The sequence below is a fragment of the Corythoichthys intestinalis genome, chromosome 8 (genome assembly GCF_030265065.1).
Source record: "Corythoichthys intestinalis isolate RoL2023-P3 chromosome 8, ASM3026506v1, whole genome shotgun sequence".
Lineage (NCBI taxonomy): Eukaryota > Metazoa > Chordata > Actinopteri > Syngnathiformes > Syngnathidae > Corythoichthys > Corythoichthys intestinalis.
The window spans coordinates 25,191,278-25,209,180 of NC_080402.1; the positions used below are offsets into that span (position 1 = coordinate 25,191,278).

Genomic DNA, 17,903 nt, shown 5'->3' on the forward strand with positions numbered 1-17,903 from the left:
TGAAGCAGGAATTTTCTAGTTTAACAGAACTTACTCAGGGGGTTGGTGCATGAGTTACATGTGTGTAAACAATCGAGAAAATTGTAAGTGGAGTAAATGATTAAAATGTTTTTTTACTTCAAGAGGATGCACGCTAAAGTCAACATGGAAGGAGAAATACAAAACTTTCAAGATCAGCAAGTCAGTGGAAAGAATGTGAGAAACCAAATTCCTTAGATATTATGAATATCAAAGTGCTGTGTCCTTCTCATAAAAAATAAATAACATTTCAGATAGACTAGAAAGCTGGTTAGTACATGATGGCATAGGACATTAAGTGCCATTTTCCAAAAATACAGTACAATATTTTCGATGTTTGAGGCAACGCATATTGTCGCCTATCGTGTGCTGGATCTGGAACAGACTTATTCCGATAAATGACTTTCCGCATAGATGCAAAAAAAAATATTTATTTTGTTCCCTTTACATTGTCACAAACATGTCAGACAAACACTGATACAGTACATAAAAATAAGCACCAACAAGTGGACACATTTATATTAAAACAAAAAGTAAAGCCACTAAAACAATTATTAAATTAGTAAGGATTTTTATGCTCCTAAATCTAGCTATTTCAGGTTTAAAAACATGCATACATGCCAAAAAAAAAAAAAAAAAGCTGTAGTCAATAATGTTTTAACCTTATACTCTCGCGAACTGACAAGAACAGATGAAAAACGACTTAGGATGCACATAAATGTAATGTGTTTCGAGGTTTGCTTGAATTAAGAAGCAGTATTTAGAGTTCAGATGCAGGATGTAGAGAGGATGTCCTCCACCAAATGTTTGTAGACCCAAGCGTCTCCTTTCAGGCGCTGACGACGTACGCCGACCACTTCTGGCCGGTGTAGCTGACACACTTCAAGCTCAAAGACCATGGTCACCTTACCAAAGTCATCCAGTGTTTTGCACTTCACCGTGTACCTGGAAAAATTGGGAAAACATCATTTCCAAGTGTTTTGTTGATATTAAGTGTGAAGGGGGCTCGGGCGGAGATATATCTAACCCTTTCTGTCTGAAATCAACATTTTTCTCAGGCAGTATCGAGAGGATCTGGTTTAACACCTGATCCGGGTTGGTCTGCCCCGTCAGGGTCACGTTGTACTGGGCCTGGGAGGAGGTGAAGCGCACAATAAGACAGCGCATATATTGAGCAACTTTTTCATCTGGGAGGCCCGCACCTTAATCTTGCGTGGGCCATCTCGCTGCGCACGTCTCTTGCTGGGGGTGAGCATGGTGATCACCTTGTCTAGGCCCCTCTCTAGGGAGCCAAACACTCGCCCTGCTCGTCGTTTCCTTCCACTGTCTCCACTACCAGGAAAGTCCAAGGAGCGAGACCTGAGTGGAAGGACGCAGACAAAAACTTAAATAACAAGGTACCGGTGTTTATTTTATGCTCTGGTAGGAGACTCGCCTTCGTTCAGGACTAAAAGCGAGGATGTCGATGTTTGTGGACTCCTTGCTCTCTGCCGCTTTCCTCTTAACAGGCTCTTTGGAATCACTTGCTCCGGCTGCTACGTGCACAGACACACACACCCAAACTCAATGTAATGTCAAGTTCCTTTTAGGGCTGCCACAAACAATTATTTTGAAAATCACTGAATTAGTGGACTAATGGATTCATGAATAAATAGAGGTGGGCGATATAACAAAAAGATCATATCACGATTTTTTGCCACAATAAAGTGGGTAAACCAATACAGACTCCCCATCTGGGGCATTACAGTGTTTTGGATATCACTTTTCGCCGAAAGTGAGCGGTGGACGGCCGTCTTGGACGGAACGGCAAGTTTAAATGAAAATTACGCCAAGAGGCGGGCAAAGCGCCGCCGCGCTAATGTCAACAATGCATTCAATAGCAGAGGGGCAGGCGTACTTATATCTGTGCTATCAGGCTGTTTTGGAAGATGTATATACGCAATCACAGCTGACAAAACCTTGATAAATGCGCTTTTTTTATCCAAGTTTTGCGAGCTCTGGGACACTCGAAAAATGACTTCTCCTTGCTGAGCTAATTGGTACCTCAATGTGCGTTTGTGTGGAAATGTAGTTCACGAACAACAACAAAAAAACTAATCACCATCTCACCGAAACTAGTAAAACTCTTTACACGGCAATTAGAATTTCCCCCTACTCCTTGAAATGGGTCCATTACATGGGCGTAGGTTTGGTCTCAATATTTGTAGGGACGATATAACAGCATAACCTGCATGTACACTTTTTGCCGGGGACGGGACATTAATAAAACCAAACAGATTAGGTCAACAGAGGTCAGGGCTACATTTCTCACCAATATGAACCTAATTAATTGATAGGTTAATGATCAATGCAAAAATAAATCTGTATTGACTTGTACTAACTTTCACACTGCAAATTTATAACGTTTTAATCTGATTATTTTTCTTAATATATTCAAATAATTTTCTCCATCTTGTTTTGAGTGTTAAAGACTAGTTAACAGATTAATGGGTCAGATTATTCAATTTACTTTAGGTAAATATTACCATTTGTTCTTATTAAGCCCATACATCTAAAGGTTTATCATTTTTCACCAAAATAAAGTGGAAAAATGCTTTCAAATAATGTTTTGAACAATATCGCTTCTTCAATTAAGAGCATTTCTGATGAAAAAGTTTTTTAGATTAAATAAACTCACTTTTTGCTTAAAATAAGTGTGTTAAGATTATTTTCAGATAGCTATTTTTCTTATTTCAAGAAATCTGAGGAGAATATTAATGAACATGACAGCACAGTCGATATTTCACAAAACGAGCAGCAAGAGCAAAATGTACAGGAAAGACGGGATGAGACAAGAGTAGGAAGTAGGGCAAAGCTGGTGTTCTGCCAAAATTTGCTACACCGGTGAAACGTCTTACAAGAGTTGAATTTGACATCCAAAGTACTACTGTGAGCTTTCAGCTTGTTTTGTTGAGATACATAAAGACAGAACATACTAAAGATGCCTTAAGAGAACACTTAAACGTAGTAATATCCAGGCATAAAAATGGGTCAGGGGTTAAAAAGGTGATAAGGGTGTGGAGGAATTATGTTCCGGCGTTCTGCCGAAATGTCCTACATTGGCGAAACATCTACATGAGGCGAATTTCACAATTTGAATTTTCCACATGAGACTTAATATTAGAGTTAGCGGGGGTTTAATTAGTTGAAGGAGTTGATTTCAACCACCATTGACTCGCGCTAGCTTAGCCACTCCAGAGCCCTGAAACTAACAAATAACTGGCAAACTGCACAGAATTTGTTGAAATTAACTCCAACGACTAATTAAACCCCGGCTAACTCAAAGATTAAGCCTGATGTAAAAAATTCTGAACTTCCCCTTTAAAATAAAGACCATTAAATATAGCCATTAAAATGTTGTCTATAAAGGTTTTAAAGCAATAAAACAAACAACAAAAATGAACGAAATGAACAAGAATCCTTCAAAGTATTTCATAACGGGTACAAATAATTTTTCGAACAGATCAAGTGACTATAGCACCTTAGAGACGGTCGTTTGCGTTGCTTAGCCAAAACTACAGCTGAGGAGGCAAGATGGATATATATAATTTCTTTAAACCTAAGCTTTCGAAACCAACAACAACTGAGCATGAACCGAGAATTGAGCAGGAGCAGTATGAAAAAGTACTGGCTGTCTCGTTACCTGTTGTACTGTAATTCCGAATGGTGCTTGAATTGGATGCTTTTAGCGGTCGACAGTCTTTTTGAGCCAGCGCAAAGTTCGCAACGCACAGAGATATTTTTGTCATCTTTACTGGACAAAAATGTGAAGTAATGGCTGTGTTTCCAGTGAGCAAATGCAGCCGTTTGTAGTATAGCTCCTGCGTCTTTTATTGCATCCTGGCGAGGTAGCAAGGCTATGTTGTTTTGGCCGCAAACATGGTAATACACGTGACCCGTTTTTTTCCCATCTCCGATTAGAAAATGTGACATGTGATGTCGCTCCCATGACTACAGTATTCTTCATTCTACATACATTATGAGCCAATAACAAAATAGTAACGCACAGGCATCAAGTAAAGTAACTTTAATCAGATTACTGATTTAGAAAATGAACGCGTTAATTGCTCTTTACTGAAAGAAAGTAGTCAGATTACAGTTACGCATTACTCAGTAACACGTTACTTACAACACTGCTTTTACTGTATATTACCGTTAAATACACAAGCTTGACGCTAACTTAACGGGAGCTATTTTTTCACCGGAGATTTGGCTAGCTCTGGCAGTGTTCCACGCAAGCTGCAACAAACGGCAGTAACTTTGATATATGCAAAATATGAAAACAATTGAAACCATTACTCACCAAATTCAATATGCTGGCAAATGCATTCCAAAAAAACAAAAAAAAAAAAACATTGAGAGTGAGAACTCTCCTCGTCCAGCGAAGGTGAATTTGTGCTTAGGGCAAGATCATCTGTCGCAATTAGCGATCTTTGACGCTATCACCCTGAGCGTCCATTGCGCGCTTAAAACATGGAGCCCTCCGTAGGTCAAAACATGTATTAAATATTATAGATTTTTAAATCAATGGCAGCATTTTACTAGCCTGGTACTCCAGACTCACCGCTGTTCCAGCTATTGAGTCTGGCCACCATTAAGCGGATAAAATTTCCAGGGCGGAGCAAGCCACAGCAAACAGACAGTGGAGTGGACCAATCAGCGACGGGCGGGACAAGGGACTTGCGCGCGGAAGTAAACATACGAGGAGAGCGGACTTTATTCAACATGGCTAGCGCGAGACAGACTGTTGTCAATGACTTGTGTTGATGTGTTTTTGGTCATTTAAAACTGATTTTACCATGGATTGGAACATATTCTCGGCTCTCCTGTTCGCCATCTGTGTTGTTGTGGAGACGACTTCTGACGCGGAAGAGTGAAGTCACGCAAATAAACGAATCTGATTTGTCGATTGATTTTGTACTTGCTCGAGAGGCCGATAATGGGCTGGGTCCCAGACTATTCTCTCAGTGTTTGAAAAACACAGGGAGAACAGTCTGGCCGTGCCAGGCAAGCATTTTATATTTTTCTAATATATTTTAATAAAACAGAACAATTGTGGCTTATTAGAGCCTTTAAGTCTGAGGTGCCCTTTAAGTAACCGGTTGTCTCTTAAAGTGCAACAATTTCAGACAATTACTACTTAACTGCAGTGTCTATAATATGATAGATGAGTTAATGATCTTTCGGCTTCATGAGATCGTCAACATTTGTCGTATCACCCACCGCTATGAATAACATTATTTACTGTTTGTATTAGGCCTGCACAATATATTGTTTAAACATCGCAATGTGCGCATGCGCAATAGCCCCATCGCAAGACATGCGATTTTTTGGGTTTGTTTTGCTTCATAAAAGCAGCAAGTGTGTAGAGACATGTCCTCCTGGATCCCAGTTATGTACAGCAATCTTCATCATTCACAGATCTGTTCAAACCTCCTTAGTCTGGATGAATTGGTATTGTATGAATACAAAGTGGTCATGGTGAGTCAACCAAAATCTTCCCAAACGGAGCTATTCAAGTCATCTGGTGAAAATTCTTCTAGTTCTAATATCACAACATATATCGCAAATCCCCCAAAAGTCGCAATGTCAGTTTTTTCCAATATCGTTCAGCCCTAGTTTGTATTACAGAGTACGATACCAAAGAGATTTGCTGCTTGGAATTCCACCTATAATAAATGAGGCTCACTCTGCTGTCATGTCGCTTCATTGCAAAGCATACAAACTCTTTTGTCTGGTGACAAGGACAACTCAACCTTGGACTCAGTTGTGGGGAGGCAAAAGGGGAATAGAGATTGTTACTGGGTGTGCTCAAGACAGGTAGCCAAGAGTTTTGATGAGATCAGCCACAACTTGGGCGTGAGGTGGTTAAATAAAAAAGGGGTGCTACAGGCAGACACAATATCCTCGCATCAGATTCCGCTTAGCATATAATTAAGGCCGTAATGATCCGCCAATTCAATTAGCGTTCGTCATTTGAGCCAATAGAATTAGTCTCACAATAAACCGAGCATCCAGTTGACACTGATAAGTGCGAATGTCCACTTTCAGAGGATGATTAATAATGGGGAAATCACAGAAATAGCTTTGAGGGAGGGAAAACAAGTCACACTCAACCCCAAAAAATAAATAAAACGACTATTACCACAAGACAATCTATTTGCAAATGTGTGCCATGTGGTTTGTGGTGCTGCTATGATTAGGGAGGCAAGAAGACAAATATATCAATGGAAATACAAACACTGATGAACAAAAGTAATTGAACGCCTGGGCATTCCACCACCACTTTACAGCTTTAAAATGTTCAACTCGGGACGACTTTCTTCAATATTTTGGAGTCTGTGGGAATACTCGAACTATTCATCCAAAAACCCACTGATGTTAGATCTGAGAAGGGCCTGCTGGCTAATGTCTACTCTAGTTCATCCCAAAGTTTTATTTGATGAGGCTTGGGTTCAGTGCTCTCAAGTTCATCACCAAACTCACCCAAGCATGCTTTTATGGATCTCTCTCTGTGCACGGAGGCATAAAAAGGGCCTTCCCTAAACAATTTGCACAAAAGCTTGAAGAATACACCACAAAATGTTACCAACATTTGGACTTTGGGTTTTTAAACCTAAATGTATAACCAGTATACTTGGACTTCAATAGATCTACTTTAAAACCTTTGAATTACACAAATTGTACTTTTTGCTCAGTGAGGAATAGCCTAATACAAGAATGACACACCTACCTTTGGGTGTGCTTTTGCCGCCAATGGACACATTTTGACTGGGCGTGGTCAAAACATTCTTAAGGTGCGTGCTTTTTTTGCTGGAGGCAGGCGTGCGAGGCGGCGGCAGTGCAAATATTTCCACATCTTTATCTTGCTGGGCAACATTTTCTTTGTTCTCACTAGCTTGTTGGCGCTCTTTGTGCCTCCTATCCTGGTGATGCTGGGCTGTCACTTTTCTTCTCTCGGGCGTGCTCCGATTGCATCTTTTTTTCTCTAATGGAGATGCCAGTTTCTGCAGAAAATACATTACTTGTATGAAGAATTTCTTTGATAAGGCATATGCATATCCACTTAAGCCAACCTTGTCATCTATAATTCGTTCTGTCTCCCCACGAACTCCTTGAGTGGTATGCCGTGAGACCCACGGACAATCATCAATGAAGTCTGAGCAAAGGTCTAAAGAACCCAGGATGACAGCATCATCGTCATCAGCATAGTGAAGAGCTTCCTTATTCTGGAAATAGAGGGGGAAATTTAGGTCCCAGGCCTCTACATTGAGTGGGAAAGGCATGCTGGGAGTTGCAGTTTGACCTGTAAACGACCATGTAGAGGAGAGAAGTCATCTTCAGTGACGCGGGGCTCCGTGTTGAGGCGCACAGGCTTGCCTCTCTGCTTCATCGACAGCAGAAGCAAGTACGTGGCTGTGATGTGGTCGTAACGCCACTGCACACATAACCACTCATTTAAATCATTGTATTCTAGTTCAACTTTGTGTCACAGAACCGTTAGTATAACTTTAACAGTACATAATGCATTCTGTGTGGGTTCATATTTTGGCACAATATTTCATAGGAAGGGCGTATGATTGATATGACATCAAGATTAGACGAGTTAGGACATTTTTTCATCTTTTCATTGTGGTAGTGACTTTACAAGACAAGTGCTTACGTCAGGCTTTTGTTTGCAACTCCGTGTTAAAATTTAAAAATAAATACTACAATTGTGTGTTGCATAGTTAACAGAATTCCCAAGTCCACTGGCTTGCTTGCAAATCACAACACAAAACAAAATAATCAGACTATTGAAGCAAGCATGGAAATGGTGGTAATTATAAAACTTTACAGAGGCACTAAAGTAATTTTACTATATTCTAAACCAGTGGTTCTTAACTGTGGTTCAATCGAACCCCAGGGTTTCGGTGAAGGTTAAGTAAAGCAGAGCCCTATTTTGTACGCTGACTAAATTTAAGCAAAGTGGCATTTTAGACCAGGTTTTGGACTGCTTTGCCCTCATTTCAGAGGCTGTATTCCATTTCTTTCAAATGATATTTAATGGGAGGAGAAATTGGTTTGCTCAGTGGAAGGTTGACTGGCACTTGGTATGAGGAAGTATAACAGACCTACAGACAGCGTGAACAGTGTAGGAAAAAAATGCGTCATTTTACGCCATGAAAATAGTATGTGATGCAAGGATGTGACAAAATGAGAATGTAGACATGAACAAAGGAACGGTGTGAAATGAAATGAGTTTAATTCATTTACCAACGTAAAAACGGCAAAAGGCAAAATTATTTGTCATAAGTTTGAAATATGTAAGAAATTTGAACAGAATTTCACTTAGATGTTATTTTTATAAAAATTCAAAACCTAGAAAGCTGACTTTATTATGAAATTCCGAAAGGTTCGGTGAATGCACCTGTGAAACCAGTGAGTTTCGGTACCTTTAGCAAGGTTAAGAACCACTGTTTTAAACTGTTTCATGGTTAAGAAGTAGAAGTGTCCTCTGATTGAAGTTTGTTATCTGCGTAGTCGTTGTATTTGAACACAATCGTGTTTGCAAGTTAGATCGTTCTGCAAATTTTAGGTTTTTAAATTGTGCCCTATTGTGCAAGTACCTTCCCTTTTCGTTCTTTCTTCACGCCCATTAAAATCTTGAGCGCTCAATACTAAGCCGCCTGTACGTTGCCACTTTTTAGTTCTAAAATATGCCGCATTAAGCATACAGTATATGAAATAAATCATTTTTGAATCTATATACTGTATGTACATTTGCAAATCCCAAAGTCTGTCACTTTTCCCCAGCACCTCCATCTCCACGACGCTGTTCGCTGTCTAGCTGGCCGAGGGGCACTTTTCCTGGCTTGTTCGCCAGTAATAGTCGACCTCTTTGCCTGGTCCTCGATCAATTTTTTTCCCCTGATATCTCCTGTAAGTCACTTTCAGACATCTGCAAGACGACGACCTCCATCCTTGAGCCACCATGTGTGTATGTTGGCGTCAAGTGAGGGAATTTTTTTTAAAGTAAAAAGATTAAAGGAATATCTAAGCATTAAAAAAAAAAAGGAAATCCTAGCGAAATCTTGCCTCCTGACTGAAAGCACTCACCGAACCATGCTGAACCAGGAGTGTAAAGTGGGTGAATTATTTTTTGTAAAATTTTGAAATAGCAAAGCTTAGTGTCATTGGAGAACGATTGTATTCCGCCTCCTGGCAATGTGATAAAGTCACTAAACACAAACTGCCAACACCACGACCATCCCACCGACACACCCACTCCACGGGTGGGCAATCAGAGCAAAGGGTATTCATAGGGATGTCCCCGATCCAATCATGTGATCGGAAATTTTAAGAGAATCAGAATCAGGTGAAACAGATCGTGTTCTTAATTATTTTATTTTTTAAGGGCTAAAAAGTAACAAAATAATCCAGAAATCATTTTGCCAAAACAAACAAAAATATCTACATTTTATACTCCGTAACACTCCCAGAAAAAGCGGAAGCGGAAGAACAGTAACCAGCCCCAATAGGAGAATGTACAGGAAGCTAGCGCGGGAACTTAACTGCTAGAGTGGTAATGTCTGCTGTGTGGAAATACTTTACCATCAAACGGGGAGCGACTTTAAATGTGTGTATTTCGCATCGTGAAAAGGATACAAATATGTTTAGGGCAACATATATTTATATGTGTGTGTGTGTGTGTGTGTGTGTGTATATGTATAGTGCAAAAAAATTCGTTTTGGATTGGCGCACTGAATCAGCAGATTCTCAAAACTCGGGTGCAAAAATTTGTGATTGGGACATCCCTTGTACATATTCATATTAAATACGGTCACTTCCTATTAACGAGAAACCGAGCATCTGCAGAAGAGCCACAAAAGGACCAACTAAAGTAGTTTTAAAAATTCTGGTTACTTTCAATACAAATTGTTGCGCAAACCTGGAAAATTGCATCCAAGGTTAATAAAAAATATTAAATAAAACTTAAGCGCAACTTTATAGAATTAGTAGTCATAAATGCAGATATAAATGCACAGGCGTACATTATTTGTCCACACACACACACACACACACACAAAAAACAAACAAAATAAAAACATTTAGCTTACCGTATTTTTCAGACTATAAGTCGCGACTGAGAACAAGTTGCACGAGCCCAAAAATGCGCAATGAAGAGGGAAAAAGAAAACAAGTCGCACCGGAGTGTAAGTCGCATTTTTTGGGGGAAATTTACTTGATAAAATCCAACATATAGAACAGATATGTCATCTTGAGAGGCAATCTAAAATAAAAATACAATACAGAACAACATGCTGAATAAATGTACAGTATGATAATGTTACATGATGAATGAACAACACAATGCGAACGTGGCCGGTATGTTAACGTAACATAGCTATTGAGAGTTATTTTGGTAACGATAGCATAAAGAACATGATCACAAGTTTACCAAACCATCAGTGTCACTCCAAAACACCAAAATAACATGTGAACTGATATAATAATGTGTTAATTTCACACATAAGTCACTCCAGAGTATGAGTCGCACCCCCAGCCAAACTATGGGGGAAAAAAAAAAAAAAAAAAAACGCGACTTATAGTCTGGAAAATACGGTATATGTAAGTTTCATTATCAAATCTAAATATTACTTGTATGCATAATGGCTCTGTTGGCCATTGAATTACAATGATGCACCATTCTTTGTACAGTAATTGAGGTATTACTCTGTTTTTACAAAGTAAAATACAATTTAGTGCTCTTTTCTCATTTCAAAATATGTTGCCAACATTTTTTTTTTTTATATAGGTCATTTGAAGAGATTAATTTTCCATTCATTTCAAAGGCTAGAGATAATTTGATGTATCTCTTGAGTTACAGATGTGTCCTTGAAACAAATTAAATCCATAGGTAGAGGCACCATTATAATCTAAAAATAACAGCAAAAAGAACAACTTTGATCATAAGATTGCAAATAGTTAACCTGCCTTGTAATAATGGCAAATTTAACCATACATGATTCTGTGCATGATGGAGTTCAACTTTTGATGTTTTAGAAAGATGCATTAAAGTGGAAGATGTATTAAAAACCTGGATGGACAAAATGGACCCCCCCAGTTGTACGATACGGCAATTGGAAAATTATGAACTATGGTGGTTGGGGATAAGTGTTGCTATTCAGTACATACGTAAAGTGAAACAGGACTTTTCACTTAGTTTTTGTTTTGAAATTTCCTCTTTTCTACATATATCAATTCGTTCTCTACGTGCTTATCATCCAGGTTTCAATCTTGTCACCTACCTCTTTAACAAGTGCTGTGGTGCTCTCTCTGGACCGCTTTAAGTTGACTGCCAGCTCAGTAATGCAGTCCTCGTCTATGTGACCCAGCTACAAAATAAAGAGTTTAATAGAACAGCTGTGTGAACAAAAACCATTTTAAATGTTAGTAAAAAAGTCCTACTGGCTACTTTGTGGTTGGAAGTTGCCGTTTGTTTAAGAATGCATATGTGAATATATGTGTATGTTTATTTGTGAGCGTACCGGCTGCTTGCTGTACCACTCCACAGGAGTGTTGTAGTCTTTCATAACCCAAGGGTGCTCAAGCAGCTGTCGTACTGCCAGACGCAACTTGGGGTCCACCTACAGGACAAACACGGTGAATACAACTAAATATGTACATTTTTTGGTCTTTTTTTAATGTTCTCATGATAAAACACACTGTACATACTTGCATCATTTGGTTGAGCAAGAGGACACTTCCTGGGGATAGCCAAGGAGGGTTGTCATATGTTCCTCTCTGAAAGTACATTTGTCAATTTTGTCATATTCATACACACATTAGCATTCCCCCAAAAAAATACAACATTTTGAAACAGAACCTTAGATCAGGGGTCCCCATCCGCCGGGCCGCAGACCGGTACCGGTCCGTGGCGCATTTACTACCAGGCCGCAGAGAAAAAATATTTTATTAACGACCGCATTCTGGCCGAATTAACTTTGGCCTGTGCCCCTGCTTAACACATCAATATCTCTGTCTACTCTAGATATAATACTACAGTATAGATTAGAATGTCGTCATAGAAATCCATTGATTGAACTGCAAGTTACATCTTGTTTTGTATATATAACATATCTATGTGCGCTTGTCCTCCATAATAACATATGACTAAGCCCCAGGCGCAGCACATTTGTTCCCCCGCACTAGCGAAAATGACTGCAAAACAGACATCTTTGGAGAGATTTTTTTAGGGTGAAAAAGGGCACCTGACGAGCCAGAAGATGAGCCTACAACCTCGAAGACCCACGAACTGCAAAGAAGTGGATTCGTGACCCGTTTGTGAATAAACCGAGTGATTCGAGCATGTCTGTGCAACAGGAGGATCAGCTTGTAGAGATCGTAAATGACGGCGACCTTAAACGTACATTTGACACGATTAAAGTCATTCCGGAATATCCTGACAACGCTACGAGAACACTGAAAACCTTGCTACAATTTCCAACATCGCATCTTTGTGAAGCGGGCTTCTTAATTAATGCTTAACGACACAGCGAAGGCGTTAACGGTGAGAGAGCTGTGTGCAGCTAACATGGCAGGATGGGTCAGAGGAGAACTTTTGTCCATCCACGATCAAACGTAAGTTAATATTCATTTCTTTAAAGAAAGTTTGTCGTGTTTACTTTCGAATCGCTGCATTCGCGGCCATTTTTTAAGTTCCGCGCATGCGCTGAACCGCGTAGTTGCAGTTTTTGATGGGTTGCAAAATTTGTCAAAACACCGTCCGTGGAAAAAAAGACCCAAATCACACCGGTCCGTCTTGCAAAAAAGGTTGGGACCCCTGCCTTAGATCATCTGTGTTTTTTTTTTTTGGTTATGCTTAATACTTGAGGCTCATTAGATAAGAAAACATTTGAATGGCATTTCAGCAAGAACATGTTTTTCTTGTCTTAGTTGGATGTCTTGGCTTTAAACGGTTTACAATACTAATAGTGTAACATGAGTAGGTTAGAAGTCTCACACAATTTGTGCTTACGCTAATTTTCCTGTAGAGAACCATACAGTTGTCATCATCAAAAGGTAGATAGCCACATAGCAGAGCGAACAGCAGGACGCCCATACTCCAAACGTCGGCCTAGGAAAAAAAGAAAAAACCAACAACATTGTTGCTTCAGCTCATTACATCAGACTTCATGGCACAAGAAACTCACCTCTGAGCCAATGTAAGCTTTCCCTTGAATGAGCTCAGGAGCAGCATATGCTGGACTTCCACAACACGTCATCAACTCATAACCAAGACCTCCCTGTGACAGACAATTACAAATTAAAAATGAAATGAAATTTCACATACACTGAACAGACACGATCACTGAGAGTTGTAAACACGTTAACGTACCTTAGGTTTGGCACATAAGCCGAAATCTATTAGCTTCAAGTTGTGGTCTCCATCGATCAACAAGTTCTCCTTAATGTTTAGAAAGACAGCAAAACTTGTATTTCATCAGGCCCATAAGTAAGAACATGGATTACTTTAAACGTTTTCTGTGCATGCATGCTGGTTCTACCGGTTTTAGGTCCCTGTGTGCGTAACCCTGGCTGTGGACGTAGGCCATGGCTGAAACAATTTGTCTGAAAAACACTCTGGTCTCCTCTTCTGACAGCCGGTCCTTTGCTATAATGTAGTCAAACAATTCCCCCCCTGGACAGTACTGCAAAAATACATTTGCCAAACAACAGGAGTTAGCAGAGGAAAAATGCACAGCCGTTGCATATCAACCTGTCTGTATGCTCACTTCAAGTATCATGAAGATTTGTGTTGAGGACTCAATGACTTGGTAAAGACGGCAGATATGTTGATGACTAAGGTTCTTCATCGCCTCAATTTCCACCTTCACACGAGGAAGATCATCCTGAGAAGATTATGTCGGTTGGTTTCAGTTCAAAGAAACGACACAGGATTTGCACATGGAAGCTTCAGCTAGATTCAATTTGATGGGATCATGTGTAGACATGTGCCGATTACCTTGGTATGAAAACCTGAAGGTTTCAAAACTGCAAAAATTTTCCATCATACTGTCCCTTAGGTATTTGCTATTTTTATGTCCCAAAAAATGCATGGAGAAATCCCTCGCTTGCAGCTGCGAGGCCCAACTCTCCTCACCGGTTGTTGCTCAGTGTCAGTGAGTCAGCTGATTTACACGATGGCTGGAGGAGGTGAAACTCCTGAAATGTTTTCCCCCATCAAGGAAAACAAAATCGGTGGTATGGGAACACTTTGGCTACAGAAAAGCAGGGGTGCACGATATCCATTTTTAAAAAAAAAAAAAAACGATACCGATATCGATAACTTCCTGCTCCTTAAGGCGGATACCAATACCATAACCAATAATGAAATTGAAAACCTGTAGGTCAAAAATACTAGTGGTGGATTAAGCATAGATTTGCCTTGGACCCAACCAGATTTTTCATGATGACATGAACATTATTATAATAAACAAAACAAAGACAAGAACAGTTTTGACTTCAAATAAAGTGCCCATATTAATTTTGTTCTAAAAAGTATCATTTGACTCAATCACAATCAATCAGTCAACATCATTGATGATGTGTTCCCCTGAACAATAAGCACAAAACTAAAACAAACATAAACCCAACAGGTATTGTGTTTTGTCAGCAGATAAAACATTTGGTGCAACAGGAGAGGAGATTTTTGTCGTCTTGGTCCACGAAGCAACTTTCTTAACCTGGCAATTATAGGACAGCAAGCCTATCAATAACATAAATACCTCTCAATAACTTGTAAACATAACACTGTAAAATGCAAACATTTGCTAAATGCCATAGTAAGGTTCATCACTCAGTGATGGAAAAATAAGGCTTCTAGAACAGTAACAAATCTTTGCATACTGGCAAAACAGGAGTGAAAACAAACACACACATCCCAATCCACCGACACCGCGCCAAAATTAATATTAATAGGCCTGATAATATATAATGTTATTGGATTTATTGGGATGATGTCATAATTCCTATTATTGGACCGATATTTATCGGACCGATAATTATCGTGCACCTCTGCAGAAAAGTTACAGACGGCCGTGGCTTAGAGGAGAAGGGCCAACGACATTTAGAACGTATTTGCGGAGGGTGGCTGCCGAGGAGGCAACACCTCCAATATGATTTCGCATTTAAAAAAAATTAAAAGTTAATAAACACTGTCATGAATGTTTCCCACCAGCTACAGTACGAGAGTGAACTCCAGGGTGTTTAGTGTGTCTAGCGGTGGTAAAACATGTTTTTTTTTCTGTCTGGCAATTGTCTGTGTTGAGAAAGCGTGCGTGTGTATAATGTTAACATGATGAGAGTCATACACACGTGCTTTTATTGGAAAATAATTCTATTATTTTTATTCTGATGGTAATAATTTTCAGCCGTGGCTGTGAGTTTAGGCTCACCTAAAGGACTGCATTTATTTGGTTTTTTTTTATTTTAACTTTATACTTATGCTCCAATTTGCTAATTATGTTTTGAAAAATAAAAAACCTGTTCAATGGATTTAAAAATAAATAAATAAATACAATATCTTAAAGTAACACTTTCTAGAGCTGTAATTGCAATACAGTGATACAGTGAAACCATGATATTTTGGCTTAGGGTTATCATACCGGCACATGCCTAATCATGAGCCAGCAAAAATATGAAGCAAACGTTTCAGCTCACACAGGCTATAATTATGTTTGCTAGAAATCTGAGGCAAATGAGGAATTTTTAATTGATTGGGGCTCATAACAGAACAATTATATTCAATTAGTAACGTGCCCATTTTCTATTCCGTAGGTCAGTCTCAGTCATTTTCAAAGTGTGGTCGTGATTGTGTGCAGGGCCTGCCCAGGCCATTTGGGGGCCCTAAGCAAAATAATGCAAAGGGGCCCATATTTTTGGCCCACCATTTCGTCACAGTGTACTGTGAAACCCATACATGCAATCTAACCCAAATGCCCATATTTTGTATATTAATCAGATTTGGTTGCACTGCATACTTCAAACTTCTCACCCTATATGATTGTCAGTACTTACAGTAGATAGCGCCAAACCTTTTTCTAAAAGAGGAAAGAAAAGTTAAGGAAGAACTTTTATTTTTTTTAAACTTTGTAATCAAGTATCAAAACTCACAAAAGTCAAATAAAGCAAACTGTAGTAAACAAAATAGAATATAAATTAAACAACTGCCAGATTGGGGGGCCCCTAGTGTTCAGGGGCCCTAAGCAGCTGCATAGTCTGCATACAGGCTGGGCTGGCCCTGATTGTGTGTGCGTGGGGGGGGGGGGGGGGGGGGGGGTAATGCTAGTATTTTTTTCAAAATCATTGTCATTATTTCTTGATGCATGGGGTGCCTTTCCTCCTTTATATTTGTCATGGTCAAATTGCCTCACTTAGTATAAAAATATTTTTAGAAAATCATAGATTATCTTGAATTTTTTGTCAAGTTTATTTCTACAACGCAAACTGATCAAAAAGATGACATAGGACCTCATGAACACAATTGAATTGAAACATTAAACAATATCAAATAAATATTTATTTAATAACAATTAATGATGTTGCACCTGCCCCCCAAGACTCACTTTTTAGGATATGTTTTAGATCCGTTAGAAAATACCATAAAGAGTAACTAACTCGCAATAATCGCCCTTTTTTAAACGTTTGTACCAAAAAGACTCACCCCGAGGTCCTTCTTCTGCATGATCTTAATGGCCACCTTCTCTCCCGTCAGGATGTGCCGACCTAGCTTCACTTTAGCGAAGCCCCCTTCGAAAACAACGCAAATTAAAAACTCCAGTAGTCCACATGGCTTGATGATTCAACAAATTACCTGTGCCAATAGTCTCATGAACCTCGTAGTATTTGTGAAGCTCGTCAGCCCGGCGGGGCTCCGTCCTCTCTACGGGCATTCTGCCTACTTTGCCCCACCCAGCTGCCGCAGAGAACACCAGCTGGAACGGCCAAGAAGACATCCATTTACAAAGAAGAAATGAATAGTCAGACATCATGAACAATAATACGTCTCTAAAGTTTCACAGTCAGTGACACTCATTTATCGCTCGCCTATTGTTCACAGTAACACCAATCGGCTAGCAAAATCAATATAACTTACGTTCGGGAAAAGACCACGTCCGAGGTGACGTTACCCTAGGTCACCACAATTTATGGAAATTCGTCAAATAAGATGAGTAAACTCGTCAACTAAATATTGAAGCAAAGAAAAGTGACCGTGCCAGCTCCGGAGTATTTTGCCAAACCGATTTGAATTTCGCACGTTAGACATCTACTTCCTGTTAAACATCTACTTCCCGCTTCCGCTTTGGCAGCCGAGCGCCTCCAAGTGGCCGTTGACCAACATTGCAACTGTCGCCATTCACAGCCACCGACAGTGAGTTTCTTGCAACTCGGAATGCTGCTGTCGAGTAATGTTTACGGCCATTGACGGAGAATTGGAAAGCCAGTACGGGGTTATATTGCTGACAGTGACTAAAAAAGAAAAACTGTTGAAGACTCTATTAGCGGCCAATGAGAAATCGAATTCTAGGAAACGGCTTAGAAAAACCAACCACCTAAAATTGAGGAATGGATAAATATTTCTCATGATATTTACATCATGGAGAAGTTGAAATTTCTCTTAAACTTGAGATGGTGACATTTAACTTGATATGGTCCAAGTGAAAACAGTATATGAAACCGACTAGGTCTCATTTCAACAGACATTAAACCAGGGGCGAGCAACCCACGGCTCTAGAGCCACATGCGGCTCTTTAGCGCTGCCCTAGTGGCTTGCTGGAGCTTTTTCAAAAATGTTTGGAAAT

General features: G+C 39.6%; 1 protein-coding gene across 2 annotated transcripts; it reads right to left on the reverse strand.

Annotated features, from left to right (window-relative positions):
- Nucleotides 1-428: 428 nt before the first annotated feature.
- melk (maternal embryonic leucine zipper kinase) lies at nucleotides 429-17,378 on the reverse strand. Of its 2 annotated transcripts, none has more exons than XM_057843832.1 (18): nucleotides 17,198-17,378; nucleotides 16,916-17,036; nucleotides 16,766-16,851; nucleotides 13,836-13,952; nucleotides 13,608-13,751; nucleotides 13,439-13,507; nucleotides 13,254-13,346; nucleotides 13,079-13,177; nucleotides 11,776-11,844; nucleotides 11,589-11,687; nucleotides 11,349-11,435; nucleotides 7,364-7,495; nucleotides 7,134-7,286; nucleotides 6,791-7,064; nucleotides 1,454-1,550; nucleotides 1,221-1,377; nucleotides 1,046-1,149; nucleotides 429-963 (listed from the first exon to the last, which is right to left on the reverse strand). In XM_057843832.1, exons 2-18 carry the CDS (start codon nucleotides 16,992-16,994, stop codon nucleotides 786-788), a joined length of 2,037 nt encoding a protein of 678 aa, XP_057699815.1. In that variant the 5' UTR covers nucleotides 16,995-17,036; nucleotides 17,198-17,378; the 3' UTR covers nucleotides 429-785. The 2 variants fall into 2 exon arrangements, with proteins under 2 accessions (XP_057699815.1, XP_057699814.1); XM_057843831.1 differs by having other exon boundaries at nucleotides 1,454-1,553.
- Nucleotides 17,379-17,903: the final 525 nt, after the last annotated feature.

Bases quoted from the DNA above. Each gene is read 5' to 3' on its own strand.
- melk (XM_057843831.1), bottom strand. From the start codon at position 16,994: ATGCCCGTAGAGAGGACGGAGCCCCGCCGGGCTGACGAGCTTCACAAA. The intron at 13,178-13,253 runs GTGAGTTTCTTG...TTTTTTTCCTAG, and splicing joins AAGCTTACATTGGCTCAGAG to GCCGACGTTTGGAGTATGGG. The intron at 1,378-1,453 runs GCGAGTCTCCTA...CCTTCCACTCAG, and splicing joins GCTTTTAGTCCTGAACGAAG to GTCTCGCTCCTTGGACTTTC.